The 15,581-nt window shown below is 42.4% G+C and overlaps 3 protein-coding genes and 1 long non-coding RNA gene across 9 annotated transcripts in view; 2 read left to right on the top strand and 2 right to left on the bottom strand.

Annotated features, from left to right (window-relative positions):
- SYCP2 (synaptonemal complex protein 2) overlaps positions 1-9,570 on the bottom strand; it is a 66,070-nt gene extending 56,500 nt beyond the window's left edge. The window contains 1 exon segment of the mRNA XM_017891212.1: positions 9,410-9,570. The gene's annotated coding sequence lies outside the window, so the exon portion shown is untranslated.
- LOC108541645 (uncharacterized) lies at positions 1,222-4,145 on the top strand. 3 transcript variants are annotated; one of them, XR_001889012.1, is made up of 5 exons: positions 1,222-1,277; positions 1,459-1,597; positions 2,444-2,590; positions 3,265-3,383; positions 3,905-4,145. It is a non-coding gene; the product is annotated as an uncharacterized LOC108541645 (long non-coding RNA). The 3 variants fall into 3 exon arrangements; XR_001889011.1 differs by lacking the exon at positions 2,444-2,590; XR_001889013.1 differs by lacking the exon at positions 2,444-2,590 and having other exon boundaries at positions 3,262-3,383.
- A 33-nt stretch (positions 9,571-9,603) lies between the features above and the next one.
- FAM217B (family with sequence similarity 217 member B) overlaps positions 9,604-15,581 on the top strand; it is a 15,231-nt gene continuing 9,253 nt past the window's right edge. The window contains exons 1-2 of one of the 4 annotated variants that reach the window (XM_017891214.1): positions 9,604-10,002; positions 13,842-13,959. The gene's annotated coding sequence lies outside the window, so the exon portion shown is untranslated. The remainder of the gene's footprint in view (positions 10,003-13,841; positions 13,960-15,581) is intronic. The other 3 variants (XM_017891213.1, XM_017891215.1, XM_017891218.1) reach the window with 3 other exon arrangements.
- Positions 12,498-15,581, bottom strand: part of PPP1R3D (protein phosphatase 1 regulatory subunit 3D) — a 3,629-nt gene continuing 545 nt past the window's right edge. The window contains exon 2 of the mRNA XM_017891221.1: positions 12,498-15,581. This exon is cut by the window's right edge and continues 16 nt beyond it. Coding sequence (XP_017746710.1) covers positions 14,889-15,581 — 693 coding nt within the window. The 3' untranslated portion in view covers positions 12,498-14,888.

The following is a 15,581-nucleotide window of genomic DNA, read 5'->3' as shown; positions in this document are numbered from 1 at the left end:
AATGTGCTCATTTAACATTGCATGCCTGTATCAAAACATCTCACATACTGTATTGACACCTACTATGTACCCACAAAATTAAAAGAAAAAAGTTGAACTGTCGGGTAGGTTAATCATTTTTAAAACTATATGCTGCCCAAAATTATACTTTTAAGAGATATACCTTAAATAAAGGGCTATAAAAAAGTTGGAAATAAAAAGAAAAGATATCTACCACACAAACATTAACCAAAAGAAAGCTAATAAAACTCTATTACTGTTGGATTTAACATAAAAGTCCAACACAGATGGAACTGAAAAGAGAATCCAGAAACAGACCTATACACATGACCTGATTTACAATAATGGTAGAACACAAAGCAGTAAGGAAAGGGTAAGATAATCTTTACAATTAATCTATACTGTTCAACTGGATGTTCATAAGAAATACAACAAAACCTCACTACTTCATACCAACCATCTCATACCATACGCAAACACCATTTCCAGGTGGAACGAAAATCGAAAACAATTAAGTTTCTAGAACATATTAGAACATCTTCATGACCATGTAATAAGAAATAAGCAATAAGCAAGATTATAAAAAAACTCTAACCATAAAAGACAACTGCTAAGTTGGACAACCTTAAAATTAGAAACTATTGTTCAATGAGAACACATGGATACAGGAAGGGGAACAACACATACTGGGGCCTGGTGGGGCGGCAGGAGGGAGAGCATCAGGAAAAACAGTTAAGGCATGCATCAACATTTACAGGTTGACAGGTGCAGCAAACCACCATGACAAACATTTTCCTGTGTAACACAGCTGCACATCTTGCACATGTAGCCCAGAACTTAAAATAAAATAACCTATTGATTTTCTCAATCCACGAGCATGGGATTTAACAAAAGAAAGAACTCTGTTGGAAAACATCATTTAGAGAACAAGGCAGGCCACAGAGATGAAAATATTTCTCTCTCATACTTTATTCACTTGTGTGAATATTCACAACGGTTACTAAGTTATTTGGTTATCAGTTAATGTAAACATACTCTTGGAAATATGAACTGAACAAAAGGATCCTATTTTGGCACCACAGCCTATTTAATGTCATAGCCTCTGACCTTCCACCTTCAAAAGAGTCTATAACTCTGACTAGTTGCCTCACTGGTTAATGTATTGCCCTGGTAACAAGGTTATAATTAACATCATTGATTCCTAAATGTTTTAAATACAGGTAAGATTTCTCCATCCAACAGAGGATTACTGGGACTACTACCTCTCCCAAATGCATGTAGGTACTATAATTGATTATCAATCTGTTAGAGTTCATTTTTTAAGAAAACCAGAAGTTCATGAGTGTTCATTTAGATTATGTGAAGCACACAATATGCCTGCTTTAAAACTTCACTAGTCTGTCAAAACCTCACAGAGAACTGTGGAAATAATAGCTCTGAATTTATGTTTGTCTATAGGCTCAGAATTCTTCCTAATCCCACCTCCTAGTATTAAGGAAACAAACTTCAGAAGCAACAAAAGCAGCTTCCATTCAGGAATCTGTTGGGATAGAGTCTGCAGCCAAAACAAATATGGATTGAAGAGGAACCTTCTGCTGTAAGACAGGTTTCATAAATCTGAGAAATTCCAAAAGGGATGGAATTTTGCCACCTGCTTCTGTAACAATAAGAAAAAGGTTTGCTCACAGCTATGTGTGGACTCCATGTCACTGTATTAATTTCCAGGGTTGCCTTAACGAAGTGCCACAAACTGGATGGCTTAGAACAGCAGAAATTATCTCAGTGTGGAGACAAGATGTATGAAATAAAGGGGTCAGTTGGATCATACTGCCTCTGAAAGTGCTAGAGGAAGCATCTTTCCTGTCTCCTTAAGCTTCTGGTAGCTGCCGACATTCCTTGACTTGTGGCAGCATAAATCCAGTCTCTGCCTCCTTTATCACATGGTATTCTTCCTTTTAATTTTCACCTTGTCTTCTATGCATAGCGGTATCCAAATTTCCCTTTTTTATAAATATATATCGGATTAGGGCCCACCCTAATAACTTAAATAACTTAACAAGTTAATAACTTAACTCTGTTAAATGCAAAAGACCCTATTTCCAGAAAAGGTTCCATTCTGGGATACTGGGAATTAGAATCTCACGTATCTTTTTAGGGGAACACAATTCAACCCATAACAGTCACTACATAAAGCCCAAACTTAATTCAGTACTGGAATGCCAAAAACATGGGATTCAAAGAAGAAATAAAAGTTGAGGTTTTGAATGTACTGGATGGGGAAGGAAAACATGTCAAATACGAGCTAGTAACCAGGGCAGACCAGGTTACCTCTGCACATAAGGCAGCAAATGCCATCACAGGATGACATAATCATAGAAACATTCCTCAAATGTAGTGCCAAAATTAGCCTCTTGCTGAAATATTTTCTCCATTCCAATTAAAGTGAAGCAAGTCAGATTCTGGATAACCAACAGAGATTGGTCTACTGGAAAGTTTTAAGAAAAGAAGACCATCATCTCAGGCTACTCTCTTCCCCTGCCCCCATACCACTGAGACTGCTCAATCAATCTTTGGCAGTGCTAAGTACTAGGTAATAGAAATTTTTTATTTTCTGAAATTACTGCAACAGGGACCAAGCATTGGCAATTTTTCTGTGTTGAAACAGGTCCAGTAATGTGCTAAGCATAATGTACTACTAATTTTTGAATGCTTTAAAAGATAATGTATACCAGAACTTTGGCATTGAACTAATATAGTTTCTGAGAACATATAACTGGTACTTCCTTTCCATGGAAGACAGCTCAAGCTACAGCTGATGAAAGAACTCCAACTCCACCAAAGAATCTGACTGCATCTGAACATAATAAGATTTGTTGAGAATGCGTATTTGGGACTTTAACTTAAAAATTTTGGCCTTTAGACTTTTAAATTCAGAAGCACAAAAAAAAAAAAATGATTCTGGACATTTAAATCTTTCAGTCCTCGGTCTTGAACTTGTAAAGGGTTTTAATCTTTCAACCTTAATGTTCCCTGAGATGTTCAAAACAGAAGATCTTTATATTCAAATTTGTTGGCATTTTACTGCTGAAACATCTTTATGTATTGCCAAATACCTTTATTCAGTACAGTACATCAAAGGCTCTACCATATATCTAGAGATAATTTGGAATGGGAAGTATAATAAACAATGACATTTCTGCCTTTCATTTATGATTAATTAAAATTAAAATTTAATTTTAATCTTCTGTTCTAACCCCAAAGCAGAATCTTCCACGGTCAACATCTAAAGTTCTTCCACAATCCAAAGAGAATACCCAAAAGAAGGTAATGGCCTCGTGAAGAAAGGAAAAGAACCATCCAGATAAATCTCCTCCAAAAAACAGGTTAATAATTAAGTGAACAAAAAGCTAGGAAATGTTAGAGAGGAAGAATACCTTTTCCCTACTCCCAGCTTCTGTAAGAAAGGCTGAGTAATACTATTGGCCTCTCTCTATTCCTTTAACTTACATCACCACAGAGGGGTTGGAAGTATTTGGTAACTTTGGGAAAGAAAATGAGCCAGGTTCAGCTCAACTGCACCCTTTTTTTCACATGAAAACTGAAAGAGGAGTTTCATGTTGTTTCAGTTTTGTTCCTTCTGGAAGCTCTACCCCTGTGAGAAAGTCAACATTTTGCTCGTCCTTTTTCTATGGAGTCAATACAGTAAGCTTTCTCTTCCAGGGTGGAAGGTAAAAAATGCAGGGCTGGAAAGGTCTAACTCGACCACCTTGCAGTGCCTCGGGCAATAAGTTTGCTTAATTCTGGAGCTCAGTATTAGCAAATTCACTAGACCAACAACCTAAACTCACACCCATGAACCTAGCCAATATAGGACTAATGAAGGTTCCTTTTTTTTCCTACTTAGTCAGAACCCAGGAAGAAAGAGGAATGCTGTTTGTCAGAGGACCTTTGAGAGATTCCAGCAAGGCTCAGCATAAATATCTATAGTATTCCTTTTTATATTAGCAATAATCAGACAATTGAATTTTTTAATATAGAAAACTAAAATGAATAAATCTAACAAAAAAGGAAACATGATCTTTATGAAGATAATATACCAAAGACCTTAACAAGAGATATGAATACATGGAGTTGTTCCTATTCATTAATGGAAGGACTTAACATTATAAAACCATCAATGCTTCACTAAAATAAATATCTGAATTTTTAAACTTCAAAGCAATTCCAGTAAAAAACACAAAATAATAATTTGACAGATTTGGCCAATTCTTTTAAAATGTGTATGGAGGAATAATGCTGCTCTAATACTAAAATAACTTTTAAAATAGCAAAGAAAGATCACCTTATTTGATATTAAAACATATTACAAAATCACAAGAAATAACTATAAACAGTGAAGTATTAATAATGGAAAACAAATGATCAATAAAACAAAACAGAATTAAAATGCATAGTCAAGCATATGTTGGAAGTTCATATTTGAGTCAGATGGTTTTGCAAATCAGGGAAAGGTAAACTGGTCAATAAATGGTCTGGAAAAAGTGAACTGGCATGTGGAAAAAATAACATTAGAAATCTACTTTGCCATAAAAAATAAGGTCTAGATAAATTAACTACCTAAATGTAAAAAGTAAATGTTTAAAAACTATTAGCAGAAAATAGATGAGGCTATCACTAAGATGTTCCAACACGAAAGAATTTAAAACAAAATGCACAAAACATAAAAAGTAATAGATTTTAACTTTTTGTGCCTCACTATAAAAGAAAGGCAGCATACTAGGAAGACATTTGCAATGGAATAAGAGACTAAGGATTAATATAAAAAGAATTATTATGAAGAACTTAACAAATCAAAGAGAAAAAAGCAATAACCCAACAGCAAAAATGGAAAATAAGAAGAGGTCATTCAGAAAATAAAACTCAACTGGCTAATAAAGAAATGAAAATGTTACCTCCAATGCTAAGTAAAACAACCAGTCCCCTCTCCACCATCCACCAGATTGGCAAAAACTAAAGAGACTGATACTACCAAGTCACAGTGGGAATAAAGGAAATTGGAAATCATGTATATACTCCTGGTGGGAAGTAAATAACTGCACTTTGAAGAAGAGTTTGATAGCATTGGGTAAAAATGTAAACTGGAATACCATATGACACAGTAGTTCTACTTCAATTTTACACTTTAGAGAAACTCAAAAGTACAAAGGGAATATAAAAATATTTACTGAAGCATTTCTTCCAATATCAAGAAACAAATTGCCTGTGTCAGTGTGATGGGGGAGGAGGTAAATAAGCATGAAATGTGGTGAGTGATGCAACTGAATTCAGTAGCTGAATATAATGAAGATCTGTATCTCAGAATACGGTGCATCTCAAACACAATATAACACACACAAAAAAAATGCAGAATGAGATAATAGAAATTATTTATGTAAAACCTAAAATATACTTAATAAAGGCTTATACGACTGTTATTGATATGTGTGTGTCTGTGTAAGACCAGAGGGTACTTTATTAAAGAAGGATACAAATACTGGGCATATGAACATTGGATGATTCGCACAAGTAAAGAAAACAACCCTAGGGATAGGGAATAAAGTGGACCAAAAGACAAAAAAAAAAAAAGAATTTTAATTGTTTAATTTTTTATTTAGAGGAGTGTAGTAAAGCATGGTGTCTGGACTGAGAATACAATGGATTAAATTAACTTGTTTCCTAAGGTTCAACATACACTCATACATACCCTTTCAATCACCACTACCATTAGGACAAAGCAAAAGGGGCCCTTGCTATGCGCTCTACATAGTGCAATCTCTTTCTCACTCTCTCTCTTATTATGGAGCACACAGGCATCTCTATGAGCTCAAAATCCAGGACTCAGCCGTACCCCCAGAAAGTCTATAACCATGAACACATTATTCATTCTCATAACTCTATCCTTCAGGCCCCTGAGAAACACTTCCTTTGCTTATGCCTATGAAAGAAGGGGACTGCAATTAATTACACTATTCTGCTTACTTTATGCATTCGAATTTTCCATAATAAAAAAACAATACTTAAGTCGGACAGTGTGAAGCCACAATTGAATACAAAGAAAGTTTACAGATTATGCTAATGCTAATATTTTAGTCTCTGCTTCAGAACAAAGATAGCATGTAAGCAAGTGCTTAGGTAAAAGAGATATTGTCAAATCTTTCCCCTGCAAAGCAAGAATACAGCTGATTCTTGCATAAGATACTTCTTAACAGTGCCAAATGCCCATCTTCTTCTCTTTTTATTCCAATTTGTGACTCTAGAAATACTAGCAAATTAGTGCACAGTATTTGCAACAGTAGCACACGGTGGCTGAGGAACATTTTGTAGTAGCAAGCAATCCATATTAACATATATGTAGATCTAGACATAAACTATGTGAACATGATATGGATTCTTTACAGTAGACAGTAAGCAAACACTAAAATAGTGAATAAATGTACTGTTATAAAATATTTAATATCATAATTATTCAAAAATAAGCAATTCCAGTGTTAAAATTTTAAGGAAACTATTCATTAATTACAATTCTATGAGAATTTTAATATTTAAGAATTTTTTTTAAAGAAAAATACTTTTTATATCTATTTTGTGATATAAACCCAAATTTGGTACATTTTGAGTATAACACATTCTGAGTAATTATAGTTTTAACCCTTAGATCATGGCTGTCAACAGCAAGTAAGTAAAATCTTCATTATGATTTTAAAATAAAATGTAACTATATATAGTAACTTATGAATTATGTAAGTATTTTATCACTTATTCAGAGACTACCAGTCCATCATCAGATATCCGTAATAAATGCATTCAGTTATCTTTGATACTTTTCAGGATTCAGTCATAAAAATAATAGCCTTGGCTGGTGGCTTATGACTGTAATGTTGGTGGCTAGCACTGTGGGAGGCCCAGGCAAGATGATTGCTTGAGTCCAGGAGCTCCAAACCAGCATGGGCAACATGGTGAGATCCTATTTCTACAAAAATAAAAGCCTGGCCTGGTGGCTCGCAGCTGTGGTCTAGCTAATAGGAAGCTGAAGTGGGAGGTCCAGGTTTCAGTGAGCCATGTTCACGCTACCGCATTCCCACCTCGGCGACAGAGCAAGACCCTGTCTCAATAATAGTAATAGCCATACATCTATTTTTCTATTTTGATGCAGTGAAAGTGTGTTTGTGAAATTTGAGACTATTTTATTTTACAATTTGAAAACTTGATTTAAAACTTTAAATACTTAAAATGTGTTGTCTCCATTTATACTCTTTCCCTAGGGCCAGCAACTGTTGAGGCAGGCTTGCCCATTAGCTTATGCTTTATCTGTTTTCACAACTAAAGCAATTTGAAGCAGTGTATTTTACAAAGTGCCCTGAGACATTAATTACAGCACAGAAAAAAGTACAAAGAGGCACATAAAGCTAACAAGATGGTTTTAGTTTCTAATCTACTTTTTCATGAAGTCAGTCGGGGAAAAACAAACCAAGGAAAGCAAACTGAATAATCCAGTTACACACACATACACACGCCTCAAAGTTGAATGTATACAGGCCACAATAGTGTCAAATGACAGCACCATCTACAATATCAAACAAGTTAACATTTGCAAATGAAAGAGAAAGCTAACTCTAAAAAGAAACAAAAGTTATACACTTATTTTTCCAGCCTCAAGAGGAAACAATCTAAAAGATCTTTAGGAACTACTACTATGTAACAGAACGACTTCGGAAACCGAGAACAGGATAATAATGTTTCAAGAGAAGCGAGGACTTATGTGTCAAGTAAGCAGGTTTTGAGCCCCCGTTTACCGAACTGGGGGATTGGTTAGCGAGCAACACAAAAAACTAGTAAGAGGATAACTGTGCATCTGCAGGCAGATAAAGTGGTTACGGTTAAAAACAATAACAAACAAAACAATTTGGCAGATGGGGGAGGTAAAGATTTTCCCCCAAAGGAAAAATTGCTGAATGAACGCAAGCAGGAGTGGATTATTCAAAGTCCCCTCTGCCATGGTAACCAACAGAGCTAAGGTGTCCAAAAAGACATTAAAGGCGAATGAAGGGGAGGGAAGGCGTCCTCCTCCTCCCATCATGACTAAAATAAAAATGTAGGCCGGGGGAGGTGGCTCACACCTGTAATCCCAGCACTTTGTGAGGCCGAGGCAGGTGGATGACCTGCGGTCAGGAGTTCGAGACCAGCTGGGCCAACATGGAGAAACCCCGTCTCTACTAAACACACAAAATCAGCCGGGCGTGGTGGCGCGCCCAGTAGTCCCAGTTACTCCGGAGGCTGAAGCAGGAGAATGGCGCGAACCCGGGAGGCGGAGGTTGCACCGACCCGAGATCGCGCCACTGCACTCCAGCCTGGGTGACAGCGCGAGACGCCGTCTCAAGCAAACAAAAACAAGAAAAAAGGAGACGTCACCGCGCTGGCAGATGCTGGGCCAGCCTGGGGCGAGGCCGCACGCGGAGCCACGTGTCACGCACCGAGCCGCTCCGGGCGCGCCAGGCCCAGCTGCGCGGAGGGACTGGCGGCCTCACAGCCGCGAGGAGAGGCCGCAGGTGGAGGCGGCGGGAGGGAGAGAGAGAGAAGGGACTGACCGCCGGCGCGGGGCGGGAGAGAGGAGCAGAGGAGCAGGGACCGCCGGCGCGGGGCGGGAGAGAGCAGAGGAGCAGGGACCGCCGGCGCGGGGCGGGCGGGCGCTGTGCGCGCACTCCCTTTTTCCCCAAGTGGAACTGGCAATGGCAACAGGGAGGCCGAAGCCTAAGTCCCTGCTCCCATCGCCCGCCCGGTGACCCCTTTTCCAAGGGTCACCCCGAACCAACACAGCACACACACCCTAGACGCGCCCCAGGCCGCAGCGCCAACCCCCCCCCCACCCCCACCCAACGCTGGTGCCCCGGAGGCAGGCGAGGAGCGGCCCCCAGGGGGCTCCCGGCGCCACCGCTTCTCCCTCAGCCGCCTCGCGCCGGCGACACGCGCAGCCCCAGGCCCGCTCCCCGCTTGCCAACCGCCCCGCGCCTCAGCCACCGTGACAGAGTCGCCAACGCGCGGGGCGGCTCCCAGCGCCCAGGTCCCATCCCGGAGGCCGAGGCTGGCGAGGCAGGTGCTGATGGGGAGCCTCGCGCCTGCACCAACAGGATCCTGCACCAAAGGGATCCCGCCCAGGGCCGGCGCCCACCCGAGCCACCCTCGCCACGAACTCTGCACGGCCCACGCCCCGGCGCCTCCCCTCCGCCCAGTGGCCGCAGAACCGCGCCCCCTCCCCCTCGGCAGCTTCCACAACGGCTCCACCTCAACCGTCCGAAGCTTCTCGCCTGCCGGCTTGGAAGACCAAGCGGAAGCCCGCACCCTCCCTCCGTGCCCCGCCGTCGGGGAAGCCCACCCAGACACTCTGCTCAACCTGCCGGCAGAAGGAGGCCTCCGCGTAGTGTCGGTGGAGTCGCCTCCGATGCCGCCCGGCGTCGCAACTCTGCCCCTCAGGGACCGCCGCAGCGCCTCAGGCGGCCGGCGGAAGGCGGGAAGCGCCCGTCCAATCCCCGCCAGGTGCGGTCGTTAGTGCGTCCAATCGGCGTTGCCGCTAGCTAGCTAACCCCGCCCCTCCAACGCTCGCCGGAATCGCCCGAGGCCTGAGCCAAGGGGGACGCGGCGGGCGCGGCTCAGGCCGGACCCTCAGGTTAGTGGGTCCGGGCTGGCCCCGCGCTTCGGCCTCATCCTCCCTGGCTGCCCTCTCCTGATGAACGCCCCGCGAGCGGAGTCGCCACCGCCAGCGAGGAGACGCGCCGCCTTGACTAGGGCCCTGGCCCCGGGACAGGCGAGCAGGAAGGGACGGAAGCGCGGGCAAGACTAGGAGGAGCCCATCCCCGAGCTATGCGTCCCCAGAGCCACTGGGACCCGGGGCTCCAGCCAGCCCTGCGGAGGCGAGCCAGACTGGGGACCAGGGCTTCGGGGACCAGGCGCCGGGCAGACGACTTCTGGGTGAGGCTTGGCTCCTGCCGGCAGGGGACGCAGGGTCGCCTGGGCGCCGGTGCCGGAGGGCAGGAGGGACCGCAGGTCCTGGGACGGGGTGCTGAGCTGGGTACCCAACTGCGTATTCCTAGGCTCTTTCAGACGTTTCCATTTAAGATATCCGTTTAACTTACGCAGCCAGCGGGTGCTTCTGTAAAAAAAAAACGCAAGCCCTTTGGAGACAAGCACAACCGGGAAACGGTCCCCTTGCCTCTTGGCTCGCAGAGGGCGTCGGTGTTCGGCGTTCAGTCTTCTGGGTGTTTTCCCCGTGCTCCCGTTCTGAGATGGGAACTGTTCCACGTGCACTGAGATGCAGCTCGGTCTTTTTAACAGCTTCGTAATTATTTAATCATGTGGATTAACTTCATCCGAGGAATTCAAGCCTCCACTGATGAGGCTGCACTTCTATTACAAATAATACGGCAGCAAACCACCTTTGGATTAATCAACATTTGTATCGGATAAATTTTTAAAAGTTGAATTGTATGTGTAGTTAAACTTTTTATAGGTATCCTCAAAAAATTAAAATTATAATTAATAACATTTTAATTTCCTATCTAAAAGGCACTAATTGTTTGAAAATATGGGATTAGGATTTAAATGTGAGGTGGAAAGCACCTGAAAAAAATAAACACAAGGCAATAGACTCAAAACTCAGTTGGGGACCAGAGCAGATCAAATCACATTAAGCTCTCAGAGGTGTTTTAAATATTCTGCTTAGTTAGAATTACCAGCTTCTTGACAACTTTGTAACCACCCCTGCTGAACTTAATTTTGATATCTTAGTTTTTTAATTCAGAGCTGATAGATTACACATGCAATCTAAGGCACACAGGTGTACGCAGGGATTTGAGGGGATTTTATATGTTCAAAGCTTTCAATGCTTTTGAATTCTTCATACGTTTAAGTATTAATAATGTATAACACAAAATGTAAGAAGATTGTAGAGTGTTTCAAAATTGTGACCCGACAATTTTGCATAATTATTTTCACACCTAGTTTTCCGCCAGTAGATTTAAGTTCCTTCATGATGGAGTTGCATACAGGAATTTTCCCAATACACTTCAAAAATTAATAGTGATGATTTTTTACCTTGCCGCTTTTTAGTTGAAGAAAAGTGATAGAGCCTTTTTTATTGCTTCATGTGTTCAGGAAGCCTGCGGATTTAGTAAACATCAGTAAACCACAACATGGAAGAAAAAAAGGATATCACTAATTTTACTGTTAATTTTTTTTTTTTTAGGTTTTAGACTGGCGTTTCATGAAAAATCTTATCAATTACAATCAAAATTTGGAAACTGTGCAGTGGTTCACACCTATAATCCCTTCACTTTGGGAGGCTGAGTTGATGGGATTGCTTGAGGCCAGGAATTCGAGACTAGCCTAGGCAACATAGCTAGGGCCTATCTCTACAAAAAACAAAATTAGCCAGGCGTGGTGGCATGCGCCTGTGCACCTAGCTACTCTATGCCAGAGGCTGAGGTGGGAGAATTTTGCTTGAGCCCAGGAGCTGGAGGCTGCAGTGAGCTATGATTGCACCATTGCACTCCAACGTTGGTGACAGGACAAGACCTTGTCTCGAGAAATATCAAAATTTGGCTTTCAATTAATTCAGCTTTCTGAATCAACAAGCATTTATTTGGAATATTCTATATGTCATATAACAGGTAGAGAGAGCACTGACTTTGAAGTAGATTTGAATGCTCAATTTGTTACTTACCAGCTATGGGACTTTAGGTGAATTACAGTTATGCATTGCTTAATGATAGGGCTAAGTTCTGGGAAAGGTGTCCTCCTCAAGCAATTTTGCTATTGTGTGAATATCTTAGCGTTTACTTACAAAAACCTACGGGGTATAGTGTACTACACACCTCAGGTATATATATATATAGTACAGTCTATTGCTTCAAGGCTGCAAACTTGGACAGTATGTTACTGTAATGAATACTGTAGACAACTGTAACACAAGGGTATTTGTGTAAACACAGAAAAGATACAGTAAAACACTGGTATAATTCCATGGACCCACTGTCATATATACAGTCCCCTGATGAGTGAAATGTTATGTGGCCTATGGCTGTACTTAAACCTCTCTGAGCCTTATTCTTTTCAGCTAAGAAAAAGGGGACATTGTCTCCCAGGTAGCATAACATTCAGAATTAAATGAAATCACAGATTTAAAGCACTTAGCACTGTGGCCAAGCAAATAAGGCAAGACAAAATAAAAGTAAGTTTTCTTCCCCCATGTGCAAGACTTTGTACTTAGGTGAGGGTCATGATCCGGAAGGAAGGCAGACACACATTCATTGCTGCCTACAGAGTGTCATTAACTGTTGCAAGAGAAGCACATTAATGATCACATTCCCTGTATTCCTCTAGAGCTTATTTCATGTCTCATGCTGACCTGGCATATAAAATTGTATTTCCTTTTCTCAAAGACATATGCAACAACTCTGCTACTGAAGCTGAGGCACAATGACAAAATTTATTTAATTTTTGCCAAGGCTCTACATTTATCAGTGTTGTAGAAAGGATAAGACTTGCATGTGAAATGATTTAAACAAGAAGTTTCTAAAGCTTGGTTTTCTGTAATTAGGCCACAAGAAAAATGTACTCCAGCATAATAGAATGGCTCACAGCTACTTTTGCATATATACTTTAATATTTAGGCTTGGGTAAAATCATTTTAAATAACATATTAAAATATGTTTGGGGAGACAACCCAGCAATTGCACAGTCCACTAGAAAATTTTACCATCTAAGCAGTATAACTGTTTTAGGGTCTGAAAGTTCTCCTTCAGCTGTTCCACAGCTTCTTTATCAACTAGGCAAATACATTTAAGCTTTTAAATTTCATAATGTTGATAGTTTTTAAAAGGCACAAGGAGGTTCACTTATATTAAATATGTAACATTTACTTGATATTTCATGACCAGAACCTTTTTGGCAAGTGACTTTCACATAGATTATGAGATTCTCTACATGACTTTAAATAAAATAAATCTGGCAGCTCTTAACTCATACCTACATTCTCCGGACAATTGTCTTGCTCTCTGTTGGGGGACCAGGGGCATAGCAGCCAAGGCCCTAACAGGCTTGCTGACCTAATTGGACCGTTTGTTAAATAGCAGGAAATGTAACCAGGCTTCTCTCTCTCTTGCATGTCAATGTAGTTGAACAGTGCTAATAGCCAGAGATTGTGCAATTTAGTCACAATATTTTAAGTCAAAATTCAGTGTTCTTAGATCAAAAGATACCAAAAGAAAGCCATCCCTGTTCTTTGAATTATAAGAGCACAGAGGTTGCAATGATCAGAACCAACTGATTAAAAGCCGAAATGCATCCTTTCAGTATTGATTTGACAGATGCCAACAAGCATTCAAAAATTTAGAGTTAATTTCCTGGTGACAGGTATAAAATTGATCAGACTTGTTTCAACTGTATCATAAACAAACTTCAGAAATTGGAGATCTTGTCCTTCTTGGCTTTTTTTTTTCCCCCTACACCTTAATTCTAGCACCTGTTGTCAGACCACTGTTGAGCACCAAAAGAACTCCTCAGCCTGGAGTTCTCTGGAGTTTTAAGCGATTGCCTAATTCAGCAGGGGACAGTGGTCTTGACTTATTGGTTGATGGTTTAAAAACATAAAAGAATTTAATATTTTAAAACTGACAAACTAGAAAATGTTAGAAACTCTATCTGAAGGCACAAAATATAAAGTTGGTGGGTACCTGATAAAACATGATGTATATAAATACAGCTCTAAACAATTTAAAAGTATAAGTATTTGTCAATTATTTTTCCTCCAGTGCTCTGGCTATTGCTGAAAACACCTTCTAGTTCCACCTTGTAACTGGACTCCCAAAAGATGAATGCTGACATCTGATGCTTAACAAGAAATAAAAAGTCACCATAATCATCAAAAAGGTAATTGCAAAGGGCACTGTTGCCTGAAATTCTCTAGTCACCTGAAAACTGAAACAACTGAGGCAAGATTTCTTAAAATATTTAGGAAGGTTAAAACTTAAACAGAATGGCCTGATAATGATCAAACATGTACAGAGAAATAACATGAAATCAGAATTGTGAATGTAGAGAAATAACTGTTTTGCTAGTTTAAAAGTTTGAAGCTTTTCCCTCCTCCCTAGCTGTTGAAGTAGGAGACACACAGCCTAACCAGGACAGTCTCAATGCCCAGGAATGGTTGTGTGATGACTGATAAAGCAGAAATTTCTTGCCTATTAATAGTTTCCCACGGTTAGAAGACAGCCATTGGCAATCAGATGTGGTCTCAGGTTTTCCTTGTCCTGGGGCAGGAATGCCTGGAGGGACCATGATGTGGGTCACACTGTACATTCTGTTTACTGTGGGCACAAACACACAACAGAACTTTTTTTTTTTTTTAGCTTATTAAATCGAGAATATTCCTGAGGAGGCATCCGCTATGGGCTAACGGTCCCAACATCACAATAATAACTAACAGCTATGTTTACAGAGACACATTCAGGGCACATGCAAAAGCTTTTCCTAGCAGGAGAACTTGGGCCTTTGCAAAACAAGCTGCTTGGGCCTCCCCAGAGGGCCCACCCTCCCATGCACCTACCCCACCACCCTGCCCCAACTCATTACACAACTCGGCCTTCTGGCCACCTGAGGCTACTTTTTAGACCAAGTGACTCAGACGTTTCAAGTAGAAGACAGGATGGGCCGCTGCCAGGGGACCTTGTCACAGAAAATTAGGTCAGAGGACTTGCAGAGTGGTGAAGAACAACCGGATAGATGTGAGAGCCCTGAAGGGAAATGACAGGAGGCGCAGCTTAGGTGTGGAGGCTCCACGTGGCCGGTCCTCGCGTGACTCAGATGAAGTGGATCCAGCTCTCTTCGCACTCCCCGCGAGGCATGTGAAGCGCGTGGTTGCGACACGTGAGGCTGTAGTCTCGGCGGTCGTTGTTGTCCCAGTACTCGGTACCCGCCACTCGGTAGCGCACCGCGAAGTGCACGCGGGAGCCGAGCTCCAGCAGGAAGGGTGGCACTGGGAAGCCGAAGGTGAAGACGTCCTCCTTGCCCTCGGGGCCTGCGGGCCCGCGCCACCGCGCCACCGCCTCGTGGGTACTGCGCCAGCCTGAGAAAGTGTAGCGCACAGCCACCTGCTTCTCGAAGGCCACGTTGCACACGCGCACCGTACCGCTGATGCCAAGGTCCGAGCAAGTGACACGCTCCAGGCACACAAGCTGGCGCTGCAGGCGCTCGCCAAAGTCGGCGGCCTCGACGGGCGGCGGGAAATCGGGCACCAGGCACTGCAGGGTGAACTCTAGGTCCTGGCTGCTGCAGCACAGGTCAGAGTTGATGGCGAGCCGCGACAGCACGTGCAGCGGCACCGACGGGTCATCTCCCGCGTTGAACACCTTGACTTGCGCCAGCTCCAAGCCCAGGGCGTCGGCGAAGCGCACGCGGAGCTGCCGGCTGCAGCCCGGCCGACATGCAGCGCCCGGCGCGCCCGCGGCCTTCTGGCGGCGCTCGGGGGAGCTGGGCAGTGAGCGCGCCCGCCG

Source organism: Rhinopithecus bieti, unplaced genomic scaffold (genome assembly GCF_001698545.2).
Source record: "Rhinopithecus bieti isolate Rb0 unplaced genomic scaffold, ASM169854v2 scaffold_20477, whole genome shotgun sequence".
NCBI classification, from domain to species: domain Eukaryota; kingdom Metazoa; phylum Chordata; class Mammalia; order Primates; family Cercopithecidae; genus Rhinopithecus; species Rhinopithecus bieti.
Note: the sequence above shows the minus strand (reverse complement) of the source record. Positions and strands in the feature narration are given on the sequence as shown.